Here is a 25,299-nt window from a genome sequence, read left to right as displayed (position 1 = left end):
TGTTCAAACATAGAGTTTCTGGAGGCAAGCCATTTCGGAAGTGGATGCCGCTCCTGCTTCCAGGCTTGATTTAGTCGGGAAGCTCCAAACAACATTGTCCACCATTGGTACCCATTGCCATGATTGGCACATCACTGTCACAGACTTCAGCCATGAGTACCCATTACCATGATTGGCACATCACTGTCACAGGCTTCAGCATCACAGCAACCACGAGTTACCTCTGTACAGCAACTCACAGACCAGTGCTATACCACCTAGAAGAATGTTTGACAGGAAAACAATTTGAACCTGGCCGAGGGCCGCAGATGAAAATCACCCACTTTCAGCTTGATACCATAACTTCCTTTCCACTAGGCCAACGTAGCTCTCTCTTGGTATTTGTCGTTGTTATTGCTGTTTGATGCTGTCGAGTCGTAGATGACTCATAGCGACCCTAGGAATGAATGGCCTGAGCACTGTTCGTACACAGAGTTTCCGGAGGCAAGCCATTTCGGAAGTGGATGCCGCTCCTGCTTCCAAGGCTTGATTTAGTCAGGAAGCTCCAGCCAACACTGTCCACTGTACACCTGTGATGTATAGGGACCCCTATATACAGCAGCTCTGAATCCTTCCCTGTCCTGAGCCGGTCTCACTAACTCCTACCCACCAACCCCCACTGCTTCAGTTACTACATCAATCCATCTCATCTGGGCTCTTCTTCTCCTGCACTGTCCCTCCACCCTTTCAAGCATGATGTCCTTCTCCAGTGACTGATTTCTCCTGGCCACATACCCAAAGTAAATGAGGCAGAGCTTCAAAATCCTAGCCTCCAAGGAGAGACTTGGTTTTACCCTCTTCAAGACAGACCTATCTGTTTTCTTGGCAGTCTATGATATGTTCAAGACTCTTCTCCAGCACCACAACTCGAAGGCATCTATTTTTCTTTAGTCACTGTCCAACGCTCTGAAGCATAACAAGTAATTTGGAAGACCAAGGCCTGGATTAGGTGCACCTTTGTATCTAGACTGACATCGTTGTTCTTCAGCATTCTGGAGAGGTCACTTAGTATTAAGAGACCTAATTAGTTCTTTAAAAAAAATAAAACAAAATTTTCTGATGTGTAGTCAAACTCATAAATAATTTTGTGATTGCTTGAGTAGATCCAAATGACCACCAATGGTATCAAGAAAGTTAGCTTCTTCAAAGGACTGTGAGGATATGCTGCAAATACATGTATTATGTCAAGTTTCAAGATCACAGGGAGGCTATAAGCAGAGTTCCAAACTGGTACAGTCATGGGTGAAGATTTGAAACAGAAACTAACCAGAATTTTAAAGACATTTGGGTGATGTTTGGAATAACTCAGAAGTGAAAAATTATAGATTGAGGATCTGTTGGGAAATTAATGTCTTAGAAAACAAAAGCAGTAATGTCTTGCATAACAACTGAATATCTTACCCACTGGATTTTTTTTTCTATTTCAATACATTTTAAAAATTTTTAAAAAAATTTTATAGTGGTTTATTTACAAAGTTTGAAAACATTGTTTTTCACACCAAATCTTTCCCATTTCCTTCATCCCCCCCCATCAAATTGTGTGACACTATCTTTAGCCCACCCTCTCCCCTCCCATCCTGATCCCTCTACTTCCATCCTTCCTCACCCCTTGAATCCTCATACTCATTCTACAATGATGGTTTTATGTGGTATTTGTGAGTTAGTTCACTCCCTATATCGCTCTCCAGCCCCTTCCAAGTTAGGTGGTAATTTACAAAGTAATTTCTCCTGTGTGTTGCATAGTATTCCATTGTGTGAATGTACCATAATTTCGAAATCCATTCAATTGTTGTTGAACATTTGAGCTGTTTCAACATTCTTTTGATGGTGAATAACACTGTTATAAACATTGGTGTACAAGTCTCCATTTGTGCCTCAGTTCTCATTTTCTTGGGGTATATTCCAAGCAGTGGACTATCTGAATCATATGGAATTTCAGTGTTCAGCTTTTTGAGGCAACACCAAACTGCCTTCCAGAATGGTGGTACTACTTTACAATCCCACCAACATTATTTGCTGTCCTGTTAAACTTTACCACTGCTACGGGAGTGAGATGGTATCTCATTGTGGTTTTTATTTGCATCTCTTATTGCCAGTGATTTGTAGCATTTCTTCATGTGTCTGTTGGCCATTTGAATATCTTCCTCTGTGGAAATGATTTCCATGTCTTTTATCCATTTTGTAATTATCCGTCTTTTTCTTGTGGAAGCCCAGAAATGTTCTGTAACCTTTTGTTATGAGACCCTTGTCTAAGCTGGTATTGCCAAATGTTCCCAGTCATTAGGTTTTCTTCTCACTCTGTTGGAAAAAGTTTTTGATGCACACATGGATTTAATCTTTAGGAGGCCCTATTCATCAATTTTATCCTCTTCAGATTATGCATTTCTGGCTGTATTTGTTAGTTTCTTTGTACAGTAAGCTAGGCCTTTCAAGCTAATCCCAGTTTGTCTCTTAAGAACGTTATGATTTTGGGTTTTACTCCCAGGTTTCTTATCCACCTTGAGTTGATTTTTTGTGTATGATGTGAGATGTGGATCCTGTGTCAGCTTTCTGCAGGCAGAATGAAAATAATAGTTTCCCATTCAAAGGTGGCTACTGCTCATTGAGTCACTTTGAATACACCTTTTCTCCAAAATCTTGCCGATAAACTAATCTCATTCATTATACTCCTGAAAAGTTCACTACACTTCTATGCTAGGGTTTTGGCTGGAATAATTTTTCCATTCTGGTTGTGTTTTCAGATCATCCAAATTTATGAATTTAGGTCTGTTCCAGTTTTGCTGCATCAGCCATGACTGTATTGGATAAATCTGTCTGAAGCCCTAGTTTTTAGATATAGTGAAAACGTGTTCTTTGCCTGGAACCAAGGAATCTCTTGATGTTTGGAAGACAGTAAAGAGTATTTGAGGATATCTGAATTGACCTGTATAATTTTAACCATTATATTTCTTCATTTTTTTATCTACTAAGAATCATTTAAGGGAGAGAAGAGATGAGGAAAGGAGCTAAGAAACTTCAAAGGTAATTTCTTTCGGCTCCAGAAACATTTTTGGGTTTTCTGGTTTAACAAAGAATTGAGAAGTAAGCACGCATCATTAATTTCCATGCAGAAAACATTCTTCACTTCAAATGGCAATTAGTGATAACATTTCTATCTCGTGTCATGATGAGATTTTTATGCTAATCATCACATAGCAGTAAATTAATCATTTGGGCACAGTTAGAGAGAATGTATATTTCATGAGACAGATATAGATATCAAGATCAGTTTGATATTTACACAAGGTAAAAAGAAAGCATCTCAAATTATTATGAAGGGAACAGACTGAGCAAATACAACTGCATGGCGATGCGATGTAGGCAGCATAAATGCAGGAAAATTTGCAAAATACTCTTGGTGTCATTAGTGTAATTTTTGTGAAGAAGGTAGAACACTCAAGAGAACTTAAACTACACATCACTGAGAGATGCAGCACGAGCCCTCCAAATCCCATCTCCTCAGCGTCAAGGGCAGTTTCAGCAATCAGCCTCCTTTCCCCCTAATCCTCTCCTTTTTCTGTTACAGAATTCATCCTTTTCACATTACCCAATATTTAAATGGGTTCCTGTTCTCAATTTGCACTTAAGTCTACTCAGCCAAATGAATCCGAGAAGCAACTTGACCCTGAAGTTAAATTGGAAAGCTGCTGCATGCACAGGACAGGGGCCATGACTCAAAAGACTCGCTGGTTCTTAGCAGATGAAGATTTCCTTTTAACAACATTTTATGGAAAAATGAAAAAACAAATATATTGAAAGATGCCCATAGCAGCAGTTATTCAATAACGCATGGCAAGATCCACTGGGCTATCCTGATGTAGAGGTAGATTTGTCATAAGGGGGAAAAATCTACAATCTTTCTCATTGCCCTTATTTCTACCTCTCCTCATCTCTTTTTCCCCCAGCCCCCACATACCTCTCAATATTTCTATTACTAGCACTACTGGTACCACTGCTCAATGACATCACCACACACACACCTGAACACAGTCACATTATCCTTCTGACTTAGCCCTCCCACATTCTTTTTTTATTAAATGGTTCAATATAATTAATTTCTGCCCCAGGAAGGTAGTCTTTATCTTATTCCATTTCTTTAGAGCTACTTGTAAAACATAGGGAATTGACTTACAAACACATGACCTGTGCAAAAAGCAGAAGTGGAGAAAGGGTCTAGTCTCCTGGAGGGATGAGGAAGATTACCATTGACTCAGGAGGTAATTGCTAGGGGAGAAAATGACAGCTTTGGCAACTTGTGCAAATATAAGACTAGACACAACTTTGTGACACTTTTGCTCTTCAAAAATTGCTCTGAAGTTTCAAAATCTGTTGTGGGTTAAGGTGTGCTGGCAATCAATAGTGAGGGAAAGGGGAAGAAAATAACTTTTTTGGGCTCCAATATCTTAGCCTAATGGAAAGAAGTTTCACTGACAACCCAAAGACTGGTGGTTTTGTAAGAGGCAGCCTCTGAAATGGTTGGTTGTGAGTCAATTCCAACTCAATGATATATGTATATATAACAATAACAACGTCTTTACGAATTACCTAACGATGCTGTTCAGATTCGTGGAACAGAAAATAAGAAACCCCAAGTCAGAGGGAAGTGGAATTTGTGAATGTCATTTCCTGGGACACAAAAAGAGAAATATTTTTTTTTGTGCTGTTTCCTATGGAAGCTTTGTCCAGTTGACAATTAACATCACAAGTTAGGAAGCTACAAAGAAGCAGCCAGTCATCCAAGAGACTTTAGAGCTAAATATAAAATATGAGACATCATTTTTAAAGGAAATACTCCGTAAAATCCAAGACAGATTACTAGATAAACAATAGATCATCCTGGACTCTTGAAATTCATACATGCCATGAATTTTAGCTTAAGCTCTGAAAGTGCATAAACCCCCTGAGGATCTGTACTTGCAGGCTAAAATCAAGTAGTGAGAAAAGAATGACTCAAGATGCATAAAATGTAAAATTAATGACCTGATATTCTATTTTGGCCAAATAGGAGGAACAGTGATAAAATTTGCTTCTATTAAATGCAACAAATGAGCACATTGTATAGATAGAAACAACAATGCTCACGATACTGAATTTCAAGACACAATGGACAATGATCCTTGAGAGTCAGAAATCAAATGATATAATTCCCATCATTGTCTTCATTTACTATCTTTAGGGAATTTCTGGTTGGAAAACCCAATTAGAGCCCAGAGGTCTCCACAATTTGAGAGGAATCTGAGAGGCCAAGGAGACCAAGGTGGCTCGAATTCTCCAGGTACAGCTGAAAGAAGGAGAGAGCTACTCAGGAGGGAAAGTCTAGAGACCTGCAAAGGGGTTCTCTTCTCCCAGGTCTATAGTGATCAGTCTATGTGTTTGAGGAAACTGCTAACACTGATCTGCTTCATGGGAGAAAGAGGAGCAATCTCCTTTTATGTGACTTTCTCCCTCTGACAAGAGCTACGAATCGGTTCTGACATGATAGAACACAACAATAGCAATAACAGCTAAGACTAAAGAAATAACTAACTCAAAGGAATAGAGAACACAGTACCAGAAGCTTGGAGCTGCTGTATGGGAGAAAGAGGAGCAGTCTCCATTTGTGCGACTTTCTCTCTGACAACTTGCTTTTGGGTCAACTATGAATCGGTTCTGACACAATAAAACACAACAACAATAACAACAAGACTGGAGAAATAACTAACCGAAAGGAATAAAGAAGACACTATCAGAAGCTCACACAAACAGAGATAGTTCCTGTTCCTGGTTGAACTTTGACAGGAGATTTTTTCCCAATGCAAAGAGCAACCTTGCTACTTTAAAGACAAAAGAGAGCTTGATCTAAGCCATGGCTTTTTATGTTACTTCCTATGCATCTGAAAGTTAGACAATGAATAAGGATGGCAGAAGAATAGATGTCTTTGAGCTGTGATGTTAGAGAACAATACTAAATGTCCTACGGACTACCAAAACAACAAACAAGTCCTTTTTGGGAAGTACAGTCAGGGTTCTCCTTAGAGGCAAGGGTAGGGAACTTCATCTCACATACTTTGGGCATAGTATCAGGAGCGGCTAGTCCCTGGAAAAGACATCATGTTGGGAAAAACTGTCAACAAGAGGGACTGACATAGTGACTGTAACAATGGGCTCAGGCCTATCAGAGGTCCTGAGGATGGCACATGATAGAGCAATGCTCACATCTGTTATTTATAGAGTTTCTGTGAGTCAAAATTGACTCAATGGTACCTCATAACAACATCAACTGAACCTTCAGGTGACTGTGGCCCTGACCAATGTCTCGATGAAGACATTATGAGAGACTCTGAATTGTGCTTTATGGAAGCTGACTTACAACCGTTTTCCATGGTTGAGTAAGAAAGAGAGAATGATGCAAATCTTGTTTTAAAATTTTCACATGGAATTGATAACTTCTACTCATATCTATTTGCCAGTGCCCATGACAATGACACATAACAAGGGAGTAGACAAATGCACTCTTACCGCAAAGAAAGTTAATATATTTGGCAATCACCTTGCTAACTACTAGGAGATCCCATTTCTCCTCAGAAATAGCTTGGTTTTATTAATTCTTTGTACTTTGAGTTATATTTTTTAATCAGTTTGTTTGGTGATTAAACAAACAAAAAACAAGAACTTAAACCCCAGAAATAATGTTGTGAAATTTGAATGAGAGTGTATAGATGAATTTGAAGAAATTATTCATGATCCAACATATAAACATGGTGTATTTCTTTAGTTGTTTGGTTCACTTTTACTATGCTCTAATAAAATTTTGCAGTTTTCCTCATCAAAAAATCTTCTTCCTCTGTGAGATTTTATTCAAGACATTTCATTTTTTTTTGGCTACAAATGTAAATGATTTCTGGCTGCATTTCATAAGTATTTATAGAGAAGTGCCTCTGTTTTTTATTATTTTTCCCCTTGAGAAACACTGGAAAGTCTATTTTTAATTCTGAAAATTTTTTAAAGATTAGTTTGAAATTTCTACATAGCCAATCACATTATCTACAAACAACAGCTTTCATTCTTTCTTGCCACAGTTCATTTTTTTGACCTTCTGTGGCAGTGAGGATAATCCGGAACACCATTGCTGCTGCTGTTTTGCATGTCATCAAGTTAACCTCCACTCACAGGAACCCTGTGAACAAGAGGTGTGAGCCTTGCCCTATCCTGCACCTCCTCATAGCCTCGGTCATGTTCAAACCCACTGTGGTGGTCCGCGGGGCAACCAATGTTCTTGAGGGTCTTCCTCTCTTTCACTGACCCTCTCCTTTTCCTAGCATGACATCTCTCGTAAGGACTGGTTTCTCCTGAAAATAGGTCCAAAGATAGTGATATGAAGTTACTTCTTATAACATCCAGTTTGCACTTACTTCAAGACAGATTTGTTTTTTCTTTTGACAATCCACAGCATATTCAATACTCTTCAGCAAAACCACAATTCAGAGACCACTGATACATTTTGCTTTTCTTTATCCACTTTCAAATTTCAGATGTATGGGATTGTACCATTTGATGAGGTGGGGAGGGGTGCTTGAGGGAAATTGAAACAATTTGTTTGAATTTTTATTCTAATTTTGTAAATAAACTAGTAGAAAATGAAAATAAATAAAGGGAAAAAGTTATCTCTACAGGTTTCAGTATTTTAAAACATTTTAAAAGTTATTTTATATACTGGTTTACATACAAAGTATTATAAAAGGTTACAAAATTGGAAAGTTTTAAACGTTAATAAACTGCAATTTGCATTTAAAATATTCTGTGCTACACAATTGTCCTAGCTGTGTTCATGGTCCATTATAACAGTTTGAAAATATATTTATCGTTTCAAACTTGAAATAAAAAGTAATAGAAAATACTGAGGCTTGGTTGAGGTGCACCTTAATCTTTAAACTGGAGTCCTTCTTCTTTAAATTGTTGGATAACAGATTTTTCCCAATGTAACACAATTTTTGATTATTTTATTTCTTTTACTAAGTGTGTTGATTGTAAATCCAGTTAAATGAAGTCATTGACAACTTCATTCTTTTCTGTGTCTAACATGTTGTCTATTGGTCCAAAGTACTATTGAACATAAATAGTTATAGTAAGCACACTTATTTCATTCCTTATATTAAGGAAAACACTTTTAGCATTTTGCTGTCATGGTATTTCTTAAGTATTTAGTTGTGCTGCCAACTCAAAGGCAAGCAGTTCTCATACACCAGTTGCTTTGCATAGGGAAGATGGGCAATCTCCTCCCATGAGATTTGCAGCCTCTGCAAACCTGCTGGAGGGTCAGGTATGAGTAAATCTTAACTCCACAGCCATAAATTTGAGCTGTATTTGAAAAAAAATCCAGTTAAGAATATTTAAAAATTTTTATTATAAATATACTTGAATTTGATGCAATTCTTTTTCTGCATCTAGAAATGATGAGATAATTTTCTCCCTCTAACTCACTAATGCAATGAATTACATCAGTTAATGTCCTCATGATATACCAATCTTGCATATTTGACATAAGTGAAATTTTATGCTATCTTTTTATTCCATGATAGTTTGTTGATATTTTGCTACTTTTGTCATCTAAAACCATGAGTGAAATCAACTTGTGATTTTTTTACTCATACTGTCTTTAATGGGATTTTGATATTAAAATTAGTTAGCAGTGTACTGCTTTACTGTTCAAAAATCTGAGTGTCTCTACCTGTTCAAATCTCACAGTGGCTTTTTGGGAAAAAAGATGTATATTCTCTTTCATTAAGTTTTACAGCCTTGAAAATTAGATAGAGTGTCTCCGTGATTTGGAAATAAACTCAGTGGCTGCAAGTTTGAGTTTAAAAAGACTTGAGAATTAGCCTCTCTTACAAACATATTCAGGGAGTTCTGGTGGCCTTGGGAGCTCTGGTGGCTGGTTCTAGTTGTTAAGAGATGTGGAGTACAAAACTCATAGTGACCCTACGAACAACAGATCTGAACTCTGTCCTATCTTATGACATACTTGAGCCCACTTCTGCAGTCACTGTGTCAACTTATCTCATAGAGAATCTTCCCTCCTCTTGCCAACCTTTCCAAGAACGATGCTTGTTTCCAAGCTATGTTGTTGTTGTCATCGTCGTTATGTGCCATTGAGGCACCTGTGGCTCATAGTGACCCAATATACAACAGCTTGGAAGTCTGCTCTGTCCTGAGCCAGTCTTACTGACTCCATTACACTTACCCCCATTACCCTAGTTACTGTATCAATCCATCTCATCCAGGATCTTCCTCTCCTGTGCTGTAATAGCCTCTCTTAACAGCATGCCCAAAGCATGTGAGATGAAGCTTTGTCATCTCTTCCTCTAAGAATCACCCTGGCTGCACTCCCAAAATAGATCTGTCTGTTCTTTTAGCAATCCATGGATATTCAGCACTTTTCTCCAATGCAACAGCTCAAAGGCATGGATCCTTCTTCTCTCATCCTTATTCATTCTCCAGTTCTCAGATGCATAGCAAGTGATTGAACAGATGATGGTCTTCAAACCAACATCACTGCTCCTCAGTAATTGGAGAAATCCCTGACTGCAGACTTCCCCAATGCAATACATCTCCTGATGTGGTGGCTTGGTGGTAAGGAATTACAAAGCCAACACAATGATAAGTGGTTTGAATCTATTAACTGCTCCTTGGAAGAAAGGTAGGCAACCTCCCATGTGATTTACAGCCTCTGAAAATGTCATTGGAAGGTCTGCTATGGGTTGGTTCTGACTTGATGGCAAAAAACAATAACAACAACAGTGAGCATGAAATTGCACTGCCAACCCAAATGCAACTGGGTTAGAATCTACCTGCTACTCTGTGGGAGAAAGATGGGCTATCTCTTTCCGTGCAATTTACAGCTTCTGAAAGTTGACCAGAAGGTGAGATATGAGTCAATTCTGACTTGATGGCACAAAACAACAATAGCAAAAACATACTCAAATGTTGGCAGAGTATTATTCAGTCAAGTCAGTCAGTCATTGTTGTGGAGAGTAAACAAACTTATAGCTGATTCTTTGGTAGGTTGTCAGTGGCTGAAAATTACATGGGAAGTGACTTCCATGTTTCTCCTGCGGAGCGATGGGTGGATTTGAACCACCATTGAGAGGAGCCACTTTTGTGTTAAGCAGCACAGCTCTCTGTGGACTACGTCATCAGAGCTCTCTAAACATGTTAAATCAGTGATTCAATGTCTGTTGAGTTAAAAAGATATTCTAAGTGTAAAGTTTTCTATAAGTGCCTTTATTAGTATTTTTTAAGAACCAGCTTTTGTCTTTGTTGATCCTTGCAATACAATGTTTGTTGTCTCTTTCACTGATTTCTACTCTTACATTTCTTACTTCCTAACTTTTCCTTTGTGTTTATCCTACCATTATTGTTTCTATTTCTTCAAATTTATTTTTTCCCATTTGCATTTGGATTCTTAAGTTTTGGCATTTAGAACTATAAATGTGCCTGTATGAAGTAATTTATCAGCATTCTGCAAGTTTTGATAGGAAATATTTTTGTTTCGTGCTGTCATTCAGTTGTAATCATGTTCTGATGTCATTCATGATTCCTTCTACAATGCTTGTTAATTGGTAGTCATATCTGTACTTTATTAAGTAATTTTATATTTTCCAAAATAGGAACTTTTCAAATCCACAAGTTGCTGTGTGAGAAAAAGATAGGCAATGTCCTCCTGTGAGATTGTAAGCCTCTGAAAATTGCTAGAGAGTCAGCTTCATGGGTAAGTTCTGACTCGACAACACACAACAGTGACAATTCATTGTCAATTGTTGTTGTTGATTGCCATAGAGTCAAACATGACTCATAGTGACCCTATGAACAAAAGACCTGAAGCCTTTCTATAACTACCATTTCTCAAAGTTAATAGAGTTTCCATAGGTATGTTGTTTTGAAAGTGGATGCCACTCCTGCATAACAATAACAATATATTGTTGCTGTTAGGTGCTGTCAAATTAAGTACAACTTAGAATGACCCTGTGAAGAGCAGACTTGAACCTTGCCCTGTCCTGTACCATCTTCATAATCTCTGACACACTAGTGACCATTGCTGCATGGGCGCCAGTGAATTGCAATTCATCTTGTTGGAGGTCTTCCTCTCCTTTGCTGCCCCTCCGTCTTTCCGAGAATGATGGCTCGCCTGGCTGCATGCCCAAAGTATGAAAGATGAAGTTTCACCATCTTTGCCTCCAAGAAATATTCTGGCTGTACTTTTCCCAAGACATACCTGTTTGTTCTTTTTGGAGGTCCTTGGGATAGTTAATACTATTCTCCAACACTACAACTCCAAGGCGTCATTTCTCTGCTATCCTTATTCATTGTCCAGCTCTCTGATGCATAGCAGATGATTGGGAATACCATGGCCTGAATCAGGTGCACCTTAGTCTTCAAACTGAAATTATTGCTCTTCAGCATTTTGGCAAGGTCCTTAGCAAGAAACTTGCCCAGTGTAACATGTCTCCTGATTTCCTGACTGCTGATACCAAGGTGTTGAGTGCTGACCCAGGCAATATAGTTGGTGCTAAAAGATCACATAATCTGGAATTATGTTTTTAGCTTCTTTTTATATTAGATTTCACTTTGGGATCAAAATTTTGCTTGGAATATACCATTTAAAATTTCCTATAATTAAGAACTGCTGGTAAATGCTCTCTAATTTTATTTTTTTTCCCTAAGAACAGCCTTTGAGCTGTGGTGCTGGAGAAGAGTATTGAATGCACCATGGATTGCCAAGAAAACAAACATATTCATCGTAGAGAGGATTAAACCAGGCTGCTCCTTGGAGGCAAGGATTCTGGGGCTTCGTCTGACATACTTTGGACATGTTGTAAGGAGAAACACGTCTTTAGAGAGGGACATCATGCTGGGTAGAGTGGAGGGACAGTGCAGGAGGGGAAGACCCTCTATGAGGTGGATTGATTCAGTGACTGGGGTACTCGGGATGGGTGTGTCAGAGGCAGTGAGATTGGCACAGGATAGAGCACGGTTTAGGGCTGTTGTACATAGGGTTGCTATGAGTCGCAGGCGACTCGATGGCACATAATAACAGCAACAACAACAACAACAAGAACATCCTTATCTCCCTCATCGATTTTCTGGAGAGATATTTTTGCTCAGCAAAGAGTTTTTAATTGATATGTGTTGTCTCTTCATACCTGAAGATATAATTCCATTATATTTATCTTGCATAATTGATTTCAACAAGAAGTCTGAAGTCTCTTTTAAGTCAACCCATCTCTTATCTCTTGCTTTGAAGATCCCTTATTTGTTTCTTGGGGTTTTTAGTTTCTTTATGGAAGACCAGAAGAGTTGTGGGATGATATCAAGGATATCATCCTTGAAGAAAGCAAAAGGTCATTACAAAAATAGAGGAGAAAGGAAAAAAAAATAGAAATGGATGCCAGAGGAGACTCTAAAGATTGCACTGGAGAGTTGAGAAGCAAAAACAAAAGGAAAACATGTTGATGTGAAAGAGCTGAACAGAAGATATCAAGGGCAGCTCAGGAGGACAAAGCAAATTATTATAATGGAATGTGCAGAAAGCTGAAGTTGGAAAAGAAAAGGGGAAGAAACCTCTATGCATTTATCAAGCTGAAGAACTGAAAAACAAATTTAAGCCTTGTGTTGTAATATCCAAATATGCTGGGGACTCTATATTGAATGACTCAGAAAGCATCAAAAGAAGATGCAGGGAATTCATAGAATCATTGTACCAGGAGGAATTGATTGACACCGAAAAATTTCAGGAAGTACCATATGAACAGGAGCCAATGGTAAAGGAGGAAGTAGAAGCTGCATTGAAGGTATTGGCAAAAAAAAAAAGGTAAGTCCCCAGGAATGGATGGTATACCAATTGACTTGTTTCAGTTAACAGATGCAGCTTTAGATGTGCACACCAGTCTATGCCAGGAAATTTGGAGGACAACTATCTGGTCATAGGATTGGAAGAGGTCTTTATTCCCATTCCCAAGAAAGGGGATCAAACTGAATGTGAACACTTTAAAAAAAATCATTAATATCATATGAAAGCAAAATACTGCTGAAGATAATTTAAAAGCAGCTAGAATAGTACATGGACAGAGAACTGCCAGAAATTCAAGCAGGATTTAGAAGAGACCATATACCAGAGATATCATTGCTGATGTCTTATGGATCCTGGCTTAAAGTAAGGGATAGCAGAAGAATATCTGCCTGTGCTTTATTGACTATGCAAAGGCATTTGATTATTTGGATCATAATAAGTTGTGGCTGACATTGAGAAGACTGGGAGTACCAGAACATTTAATTGTGCTCATATGGAACCAATACCTGGCTCAGGAGTCTATTTAAATGGGTTTAAAATTGAGAAGGGAGTGTGTTAGTGTTGTATTCTCTCTTCATACCTACTCAGTCTGTATGCTGAGCAAATGATCCTAGAAGCTGGACTCTATGAAGAGGAATGTGGCATCAAGATTGAAGGGAGGCTCATCAATAACCTGCGTTATGCAGATGACTCAACTGCTTGCTGAAAGTGAGGAGAACTTGAAGCAATTGTTGCAGAAGATCAAGGAATGCAGCTTTCTGTATGGATTGCATCTCAATGTCAAGAAAACAGATCCTTACCACTGGACCAACAGGTAGCGTCATGATGGATGGAGAGGAGACTGAAACGGTCAACAGCTTTATCTTGCTTTGATGCACAATTAACATCTCAAGTACCAGTGTTGTTGTTGTTGTTTAATGCCGTCGAGTCGTAGACGACTCATAGCAACCCTATGAATGAACAGCCTGAGCACTGTTCGTACATAGAGTTTCCGGAGGCAAGCCATTTTGGAAGTGGATGCCGCTCCTGTTTCCAGGCTTGATTTAGTCGGGAAGCTCCAGCCAACACTGTCCACCATGGGTGCCCATTACCATGATTGGCACATCACTGTCACAGGCTTCAGCATCACAGCAACCATGAGTTACCTCTGTACAGCAACACACAGACCAGTGCTATACCACCTAGAAGAATGTTTGAAAGGAAGACAATTTGAACCTGGCTGAGGGCCACACAAGAACCAGTAGTCAGGAAATAAGGAGACATATTGCACTGGGATAATATGAAGTTAGAGACTTCTCCAATTTATTGAGGGGTAGTGATGTCAGTTTGAGGAGTAAGGTGTGTCTGATTCAGGCCTCAGTCTTTCTAATCACTTGCTATACACCTGAAAGCTGGACAATGAATAATGGCCGAAAAAGAACTGATGCCTTTGAGGTATAGTGTTCGAGAAGAGCACTGAACATCCCATGGACAGCCAAGAGATCAAACAGATATGTCTGGAGATGGTGCGGCTGGAGTGCTCATTGGTGACAAAGAATGATGACAACATCCTTCAGGCATATTGCTAGGAGGGGCTTGGAGAAGGACATGATGCTTGGAAGGGTAGAGGGTTGGGGAAGGAGAGGAAGACCCTCAACCAGGGGGTTGATAAAGTGAGTGCTGCAATGGGCTCTAGGATATCAGGATGTGTGAGGATGGCACAGGATAGAACAGGGTTCAGATCTTTTATTACTAGGGTCACTATGAGTGGTATTCAACTTGACAACACCTAAAAACTCCAAAAATCAGACTATAGCATGTCTTGCCACTAACCAAATTTCCATGCCTCCAGTGGTGTGAATCTACCATTGGCTCCTCAGGAGAAAGGTGGGTAGTTTCCACTCATTAAGATTTGCAGCCTCAATAAAGTTATGGTTGAGAGTAACCATGAGTTGCATTTGACTCTACGGCAGTTAAGTTTGAGCTCCTCTGTAATATGTCAACAACATAATATGTATTAGTGTGATTTTATTTTCATTCATTGTTAAGGACCTATTGGGTGTCTTGATTCTGTGGACTAGTATATTAGTTATTTCTGGAAAATGTTCATTTATTATTTCTTCAAATACTTACTTATCCTCATTTTCTCTTTTTTTGGAAGCCTGATGAAATGTGCCATACAGTGCATTTTGATTATTAATATTTCTAAACTTTTTATTCTTTTTACTGCAGTTTGTCTTTCTGTGCTAAACTCTGATTAATTTCTACACTAGTCAGTTCATGAGTTCCCTCACCTCCAGTTGTACCAGTTGCCAAGTTTATGCACCTAGAAGTTTTCTTTAGCCCTTTTAGCAATGTGCTTGGTCATTTTTACGGTTCCCTACTCTCTCAGATTCCTTCTTTTCCTTCCTTAAATATAATTGAATTTTAAAATGCTCCATTTAAAAGCTGTGATCAAACAACATTGTGCTGCTGTATATGTTTCTGGTTTACTTTTGCTCAAAATGCTGTTTCTTATTTTCTTGTGTGTTGCTCACTTGGTTTTGGTGACATTTGTTTGTTTTTGGCCTACTTTTGACTGTTCATATTTTTCTGTCATGTCTCTGTGAGAACGTCTTTGGAGCCTTTGATGGAGGTAAGCTTCTCCAGATATTTCTTTTTGCTTCTGCCAGCTGCCTATGATCTCTATACATTTGGGACCAAATTAAGCTAAATTCTCAAAGTAAAGGTTCTGGATTTTTGTTTTAAGCCAGGAAGGTACATTCAAGCTGATAGCTTTGATGAAAGCAGGCTGATGGTTACTAATTCTTAGATGAGAATTTTATCTCCTCCCAGCATTTATTCAATGAATGTACTGTTCCTTGCATTCCTTGTTGTTATCCCCAGCTCACCACTGTATAGAGATCCCTGGGAGATCCCAACATTATCACAGCAAACTGTGGCTAGCACTGAGAATCATGGGAATTCCATACCCCTGATTGTGCTCATGTGTAATCTATACATGGACCAGGAAGCAGTCAAACAGAGTCAGGAAACACTGCATGGTTCAAAAACAAGAAAGGAGTGAGTTAGGGATGCAATGCATCTCTATACCATTTCCATGTATATGTGAAACAGATCATTCAGGAAGCTGGGCTTTATGAGGAAGAATGTGGCATTAGGATTGGAGGAAGACTCATCAACCACCTGCATTAAGCAGATGACACAACCTTGTTTGCCAAAAATAAGGAGGCCTTGAAGTATTTGCTGCAGAATATCAAGGACTGTAGGCTTCAATATTTATTGAAGCTCAAGATCAAGAGGACCAAGATTCTCACCACTGGGCCAATTGGCAGTGCTTTGATAGGTGGAAAGAGACTGAGTTTGTTAACAATTTCAGGATGCTCAGTTCTACCATCAGCACTCTTGGCATCAGCAGTCAGGAAATGAAAAGAAGAGTTGCATTGAAAAAAATCTCGTGTCAAGGACCTCTCAGAGTGCTAAAGAGCAATGATGGCTGCCTGGAGACTAAGGTGCACCTGAGGCAAGCCATGGTATTTGCAATTGCTTGCTATGCATCAGAGAACTGGACAATGACTAAGGAAGTCAGAAGAAGAATTAATGCCTTTGAGTCGTTGTCCTGGAGAAGAGTGTTGAACATTCCATGAACTGCCAAGAGCGGGAACAAGTTTGTCCTGAAAAGGGTGAAATCAAGTTGCCCCTTAGAAGCTCTGTCTCACATATTTTGGACATGTGGTCAGGAATGACCAGTCCTTGGAGAAGGACATCATGCTTAGAAGGGTGGAGGCATAGCACAAGAGGGAAGGACCCTGGATGAGATGGATTGACACAGTAACTAGGATAATGGGGTTTAGGTAGATCATAGCCAGTAAGACTGGTTCAGGATAGGACAAGGTTCTGAGCTCTTGTTCATAGGGTCGCTATGAGTTGCAGGTGACTCAACGGCACTGTTGTTATTACGTGCTGTAGAGTTGAAGCCAATTCTTAGTTGACCTACAAGTAAGTCTTCAGAGACAGTAAATCACATGAAAGGAGACTGTCCATTTTCCCCTGTGGAATCAAACCATGCGCCTTTGGGCTGGTAATGCAGTTCCTTACCTTGAGGCCACCAGAGCTCCCTATGGGGGGGTTCTCTAATAGCTCTAGTTTGGGAAGACCCTTGGCTTTATTTAGACTCTTGGGCCCTACATTGCTATGTAGCCAATTTTCATTCAAATAATCTACATGGCTGTATGTTTGTTTTACATACATAAAAATATGACTTTATTGTGTTTATGAAAAGTGGGGAAGGTGCTGTTGATAAAAGGATATAGAAAGCACACATTATATGCATAAAATATGATAAATACTTTAAGTTAACCAAATTGTACAGATTTGCCCAGAGAATGTTGACTTAACATTTTGCATTTCTCTCAAATTTGGTCTTCAATTAGTTTTTATTATTTTATTTTTGTGAGTGTTGTTAGGGTTGGGGTTATTGGGTTGATTTTTTAAATTTTTTGGTCTAAATTATCTTTACTTTTAAAACCAAGGTATTAATATATTTTAAAAAGTATGAGGGTAGGTGTGCCAGAGACAGTAAGATTGGCACAGGATAGAGCAGGGTTTGGGGCTGTTATATATAGGGTTGCTATGAGTTGCAGGAAACTCTATGGCACATATCAACAACGGCATCTAGAAATTTTAGTTTCTGAAGTGTTTTCACTGGAAAACAAAATACTACTCAGATACTGCTGCAGAAATTAATGTCTCAACTATTTCCTTCAATCATTTTAATTACAATCATTAACAAAATTGATGTTTGTCTCCTGTTATTCCAATTATACATAAATGAGACGACTTGATATTATATCACAATTCTTGGGTCTATGATTCTCTATTTTCTTTTGTTTATATCTCCACTTTACTTTTAGGTTTGACACTTGCAAAAATTTTATTAATCTATCTTCAAATTCATTGATTCCTTCTTCAGGTTTATTGTATCTGTTGATGAGCCCCAAAGAGAATTTATTCATTACAGTATCATAGTGATTCTTTTATATCTAGAGTTTGCAGTTGATTTTGTTTTATAGTGTCTCCTTCACTTATTTCTTAGGTGGCCCAGGTTGGGAGCTCTTTCTGCAGTCATGCTGCATGGCCGCTTCTCACCTACATGGAACTGTAGGTGTCACAGCAAAGGCTTTGTGTTGCTGTTCACAGTCTTGGTGCTGAACTGTTTGCCAAAAGCTGAAAGAAATATCCATCTCTGCCCTTTTCTCATACTCTTTTGACTGTTCACACTGTTTTGTGTCTTCTGGCCTCATCTCCCTTCAACACTTGCCTCTGTCATTCTAGGCATGGCCCCCTCCACCATCACTACCACTAATACGATTCTGGTCTTGCATGCATCACAATGAATCTATGTTATCTCAGGTAGCTCTAGGTAAGTATTTCTTCTGAGCTTGGAAATCTCCTGTGTTTCTGAGAGCTCTGTTGGTGTAGTCTGTAGGGCACTGTATTGCTAACTCAAAGGTAGCACCTCCCTGGTGGTTCAAATCTACCAGTGGCTCTTGTGGGAGAGAGAGGGACAAGTGTCTCCAGGGTGATCTACAGCCTTCCCAAACCCACTGCACTACTAGCTATGAGCTGAAAGAAGTTAGGATGCTATAGTTCAGGGTGACTCCTTGAGTGGAGAGTACTGAATTTATACTCTAATCCTGAGAAGTTAGTCAGTTTAGCTATGTCTCAACCTTGCTATCAATAAAAGGTGAATAAGCCTTTAACTCATGAAGATGTTGGAAATAGCTAAATAATAAATATAAAATGGCATTATCATTTGTCTAACAGCAAAACTTGGTCTTCAACTTTAATATGGAAATTAGATTATGCATACTTTATTTTTTCCCCCGGATTGCTGGGGTTTCCCCCTACTAGTTTAAAAAGACTGCATCCTATTTAAAGAAAGGAAATAATAGAAACATGTACAAATTAGAAAGTCAGATCCTTACACACATTTAATTAAGATCATATGACAGTTGTGTGACTCTTTTACTCCTTTGATAGAAAACATTAAACACAAACATTGATGTCATTGTATTTGATTTCATAAATACATAGAAAGCAGAGGCCTTCCAAAGATTTATTGAGTGTTTACTTTCCAAGCAGAAAGATTATTTTCTCAGGTGGTGTTAAAGAAATATCCCCACTGTGATTTCTACCATTTGGTGATTGCAAGTGGGCATGGGAATAATATCCTAGTTTAGAAACAGACAATTCAGAAAATGTCAAGACAGACGCCAATAGAAAGTCTGAAAGAGTTATGCTTTAAAGACACGTTTGAACACTGTTCTGTGAAGAAGAGACAGATGCAGCCATCCTCACTGGAAAGAAAGAGCATGTCTTCTTCTTACTCATGTTAGGACCTGGGCAGCATTTCTTCCATGTCCGCAACAACATAAGAGACAACAGCCCAAACAGCAGTGGCAACATTCATTTGTTTTGGATCCATGACTGTCATAGTGTCTCCATGAGAGTGATGGAAGAAGAAATATTTATACAGGTCGTCAAGCAGACTGGCGCCTGGAGAGAAAAGAGGAAGAATTCTTAGTATATATAGAACTTTTATAGATGCTGCTACTTTCTGTTAGGAAATCACCAGCATCCTCCCCACTTCAATCTTGCCTCATCTGCTGTGGCTAGTGTGGTGTGCTGTCGAGCCAGAACCGACCCAAAGCTGACCCTCTGGTGAGTTTTCAGAGTTAATTGCCTCGGAGGAGATTGTCTCTGTCTCCCAGAGTGCAGCTGATGGATTTGAACCATGTGCCTTCGGACTTACAATACAATTATCCAAGAATTACTTTCTTAGCGTCCCTTCCAAAAGCAAGTGGCTATGTGACGTCATCTTACTAGTAGGATATGGAGGGTGAGCTGTGGGAGAAGCCTTTACTTTCCTGACAGAAGAAATTAAGACTCTCCCAGTGCTGACTTCTATTGTTGATTAGAAATCTGGAGTTGTGTGAGGTCAAAAGCTCACACCCTGAAAAATGGCAGAATGAACAGACAAAAAGAGCTGGGATTAAGAAATACTGCCAACCTACTGAATCCGCTACTTCTGTTACGTCATATGAGGAAAATGAACCTTTCACTTGTTGAAGTAGATATTTGGAAGGCCTCTGCTTTCTATGTGTTTATGAAATCGAATCATTTTTATTCACAAGGGTACAAATTTTCTATATTCCTGGATAGAAAAGAGAGTCAATATTCCTTTGTTAAAATATTCATTTCCTTTACTTTGCACAGTCATGAAAGCCTCCCCACTTCCCAGGGCACCAGGAGGAGTTTCTGTACCACCTAAAAACTTTCTCAAGAGGGACACTTTTCAGTAGTTTCAGTCAGGAATCAGCCTCCAGGATTCTTTCCCATTTCTTACCTATCCTTTAGAACCTACACAGGTCATGTCTGGGATTTCAGTTGAAGCCCTATTGCCTCTGGCTCACCTGGGTTCCTTCTTATTTTATTTTAAAATACACCATTTTGTTGTTGTTGTTGTTAGGTGCCACCGAGTCATAGATGACTCATAAAGATTCTATGAATGAAAGACCTGAGCACTGTTCATAGAGTTTCTGGAGGCAAGCCATTTCAGAAGTGGATGCTATTGCTGCTTCCAAGCTTGTTTTAATTGGGAAGCTCCACCAAACACTGTCTAACATGGGTAACCATTATCACATTTGGCACATCAGTGTCACAATGTTTAGCATCACAGAAACCATGGGTTCCCTCTGTACAGCAATGCACAGACCAGTGCTATACCACATAGAAGGATGTTTGACAAAAAACAATTTAAACCAGGCTTGAGGGCCGCAGATGAAAATCACCCACCTTGGGCTTGGTAATATAGCTTTCATATAGTATACATACAAAATATTATGGATAATACATTTGTATTTATGAAGGATGGTGATCGTGGATACATATTTACAATTCAATCCAGGAAATATGCTACCAATATTTGAAAGTTGCTTTATGTGATCCTTCATTTTGTAGGTTCATCCCTCCTTCCAGAAGAAGCCATTATTTTATTTTGCCCTGTTGTGTGTTAATTACTTCTTGCTTTTCTTCACCATATACCACACATATATGATTTATCATTTAATATTTGAATCCTGTGCTCCAGACATATTTCTACAACTTTTTCTGCTCAACCATATGTGAGATTTGTTTCTCTTACTGTGTACAGCTATAGTATTTTCCTTTTTTATTGCTTTCTATTATTTCATTATGTTTATTAATTGATCCATTCTCCTGACAATGAAAATTTAAGTTTTTTCCAGTTTTCTTTCTGTTTTATTCTTTTATCAATAATTACTCTAAGGTTTTTTAAAAAAAGATGTTACTTTGGTGGCTAAACTACATCTATCCCAAGCTATGCTATTTTTTAATTGCTTCAGTTGCATGTGAAATTGGATAATGAAAAAGGAAGACAAAGGAAGAATTGATGTGTTCAAACTGTGGTGTTGCTAAGGAACATTGACCATACACCTCGGACTACGCCATGCAGTGACCACGTCAGTCTTAGAATAAATACAGCCAGAATGCTTCTAAGAAGTCAGATTGGCAAGAATTTGACTCATTTCATTTGGACATCTCATTAAGAAAGGCCAATCACTAGAAAAGGCTATCAAATAGGTCACTGAAAATGACCATCGACAAATATCCTTAACAATTCACTCAAACACGCCAATCATCACAAAGATGGCACTGGACAAGTGAACGTTCTTTTGTTGTCTTTTTAATGTCATGTGTAACACCACCTTGAGTCAGAGCCAATTCAATGTCAGCTGGTAACAACAATCAATGTTCTCCACTGTGTACATGTAGGAGTTGAACTGTTGGACAACAGAGTATATATGTATTTAACTTTACTGGACAAATCCAAATTGTTTTCCAAAGTAACTTTTAATCTACACTGTTATTTCAGTATGGTTTTAATGTTTTCTTGATTTTATATTTTGCTCAAAATATACCCAGAAAAACTCATTCTCATTTTACACTTTATGGACATGATGATTGGTGGCATCAGTTATAATCTTCATTCACATTGTGCTAATATTCTTCTTCTGTCCGTTATGTTGGTTTCACTTCTATTTGCATAAACCTCTCTGTCCCCTAACATTCTCATTTATGCCTTAAAATAACTGTGAGCCTTTGTGACCTCCCTGTACACAGACACACACGTGCACACACACACACCTCAAGGGTGACAACATTTACTATTTGAGCTAAACTTTTACTTAGTTTAAAGGTTACTTCAAAAGATAATCTCAATTCAAGACTTAAATTGCAACTCAGGCCCATAGTCTGAGATTCTGCCAGTTTCAGTAAGTTCTGATAAGTCTGGATCCCTTAAAAATTTGTTATGCTTCATAATTGTCTCTATTTAAAGAAAGAAAGGAAAAAAACCTCTCATGTATTGTATTCCTGATAAGGATGGCCAGTAGTGGTAGTCAGGTACCATCTGCTGCATTCAAGGTGGAGGCAGTGGTTAATTGGTCTGATAGTTTAGTCCCATCAGATTCTTGGGTTCCTTTTTTGTTTCAGTAGAATAGCAATGAAGAATTTCTACCTTAGATGGCTACTTGTAACCTTTCAGGACTCTAGGTTTTACTCATCATACTGAGAGAACATAAGATTTAAGATTTATGACATCTTAATATTAATTTTTTTTTTTTGTCCTGGAGAGGGTGAAGTCGGAATGCTCCTTGGAGTCAAGGATTCTGAAGCTTCGTCTGACATACTTTGGGCATGTTGCAAGGAGGGACTGGTCCTTGGAGAGGGACATCATGTTTGGGAGAGTGGAGGGACGGCACAGGAGAGGAAGGCTCTCAATGAGATGGATCGATTCTGTGAGTGGAGTGGTGGGAATGAGTGTGTTTGAGATGACGAGGTTGGCACAGGATAGAATGGCATTTAGGGCTCTTGTACATAGGGCCACTATGAGTTGCAATCGACTCAATGGCACATAACAACAACAACAATATTAATTAACTGACTGTCCCACAAGACCATGACATAAGCCTTCAAACCAAGAGAACTAGTTTAATGAAGTGATTGGTTATGTAATTAGTATAATGTAGCCTCACCTTTTCTGGGTCAGAAAAAAATCATACATAACCTAGAATTTGTCCATTCATTCCTTTTCTTTAAGTGTAACTTATTGACATCAATTCTATCACATGCAAATTTCATACATTAGATGTCACCTTTCTAATTACTATAAACAGAAAGTGACTAGAGATTTTGTTTTCTTAACCTTCATTACTAGGAACCAATAATGAACATTGCTGTTGTTGGGTACTATTGAGTCAGAACCACCCACAGTTGATACTCCAGTGGGTTTTCAAATATAGTAAATAAAAAGGATGGAGATTTCCCATCTTTCTCTTGCAGAGCAGCTGGTGGGTTTGAACCATGTATCTCGGGGTTGAGCTCCCCAATTAAAATTAGTCTCTGATTATTTACGTAGTCATGTCACATTGTAAAATTAAGAACATGCAATATTTTTTCTTTTGTGTTTGATTTCTTTCATTCAACATAATATCATTTATGTATGGTCTTAATTTTAGAATTATTAATGAGACTGAGCATGTTTACCATATATGAAATGCTTATTTATGGGGCTTTTTTTGTCTTAAAAGGAAAAAATCCCACCTGGTTTGTCTTTTTTAAATTTATTTGTAAGGGCTCTTAATATATTTGAGATACTAGTCATATTTGGTACTAAATCTTCCCAGCTTGTGCTTCATCTTCTTATTCTCTTTTCCAAATCTCCTGATTAATGTTGCTTTTAGGTGCTCTCAAATTGACTATGACTCACATATCAACCCAAAGAACAACAGATCAGAACCCTTCCTTATCTTGCACCATTCTCACAATCTCCTTCGTGCTCAAGTCCACTGTCATGATCAGTGTGTCAAGCCTTCTCACTGAAGGTTTTCCTCTCTTTGATTACCCTCTACTTTTCCCAGCAAGATGTCTTTTTCCAAGGACACATGACCAAAGTATGTGACACAAGAACTTCACGATGCCAGTCTCTAAGAAGCACTCTAGCTGTACTGACTCCATAAGATCTGTTTGTTCTTTTAGTAGTCCGTGGTATATTCATGCCATTACCACAATTCAAAAGCATCAATACTTCGTCCACCATTCTTTCTCATTAACCAACTCTCAGATACATAGGAAGCAACTGAAAATGTCATGGCTTAGGTTAGATGTATTTTAGTCTTTAAACTGACAAACCTGTCTTCTATCACTGGATAAATGATGTATACTGCATTGAAGCTGATGAGAGAGAGAACAGTTTAAAAGTAATATATTTTAGGGCATTATGATTATCCTAAGAGTTCGGAATGAGGGTTGCAGAGTGGAGTATACTCAGGATGGGGGTGAAGGGGTGTGGGGGGATTGTCTACCAATGAAGGAGTTTTTCTTTTGCCTTTCAAGGAGAAAAGTGAACTGGGGCGGGGGGTGGCATGGGCGGGGAGAAAAGTGCAACAATGAATGAATGGAAATCCAAAATCTTTGTAAATGTTCATTGAAATTAATTAAAAAAGAAAGAGGTGCACTACATTTTTCCAACTCAATATTTTTTGACTGTTGCTACAACTACAGGTGTTGATTGTGAATCCAAGTAAGATGGAATCCTTGACCACTTCAAATATTTCTCCATACATCATAATGTTGCCTTTTGGCCTAGTGAGAATTTTTGTATTCTTGATGTTGAGATATAATCCACATTGAAAGCTGTAATAGTTGACATTCTGCATTAAATGCTTCAAGTCTTCTTCACTTTCTGCAAGCAAGGCTATGCCATCTCCATAACAGAAGTTGTTAATGAATATTCCTCCTATCTTGATACCATGATCTTCTTCATATGGCCCGCTCATTCACTCTCTTATTGCGGTTCCATTGGAATGTACCCATTATTGACTCTCCAGTGGGTTTTCTGAGGTTGTATGTCATACAAGAGGAGATTGCTCATTTTTCTCTTGTAGAACCAATGGTGAGTTCAAATAAGGCGAAAGTCACCACCTTTGGGTTAGCAGCACAACTCCCTAAGGACTTTATTACCAGGCTGTTCCTCATGTAGTTCAGCATTTCCAATTATTTGCTTAGCATACAGATTGAATAGGTATGGAGCAAGGATACACTGCTGATGCATTATACTACGGCCACCATTACCCTGTCTGTCCAGATCCCTTCTGGATCTTTCCTGATTTTAAATAATTTTGTTTCCTATTGTTTTGATGGAATGACTGTTTCTTGGTTTATAAACAGGTTTCTCATGAGCACAATTAAGTGTTCTGGAGCTCCCACTTTTCTCAATCATAATTTATAATGATCCACACAGTCAAATGCTTTCTCTTTTTAAAAATTCTTTA

General features: G+C 38.6%; 1 protein-coding gene across 1 annotated transcript in view; it reads right to left on the bottom strand.

Annotated features, from left to right (window-relative positions):
- Positions 1-19,277: 19,277 nt before the first annotated feature.
- CPQ (carboxypeptidase Q) overlaps positions 19,278-25,299 on the bottom strand; it is a 500,522-nt gene continuing 494,500 nt past the window's right edge. Inside the window, exon 7 of the mRNA XM_006900354.1 lies at positions 19,278-19,441. Coding sequence (XP_006900416.1) covers positions 19,278-19,441 — 164 coding nt within the window. The remainder of the gene's footprint in view (positions 19,442-25,299) is intronic.

The sequence above is a fragment of the Elephantulus edwardii genome, unplaced genomic scaffold (assembly GCF_000299155.1).
Source record: "Elephantulus edwardii isolate Elephantulus edwardi_28Jun2011 unplaced genomic scaffold, EleEdw1.0 scaffold00282, whole genome shotgun sequence".
In the NCBI taxonomy this organism is placed as follows: Eukaryota; Metazoa; Chordata; class Mammalia; order Macroscelidea; family Macroscelididae; genus Elephantulus; species Elephantulus edwardii.
Note: the sequence above shows the minus strand (reverse complement) of the source record. Positions and strands in the feature narration are given on the sequence as shown.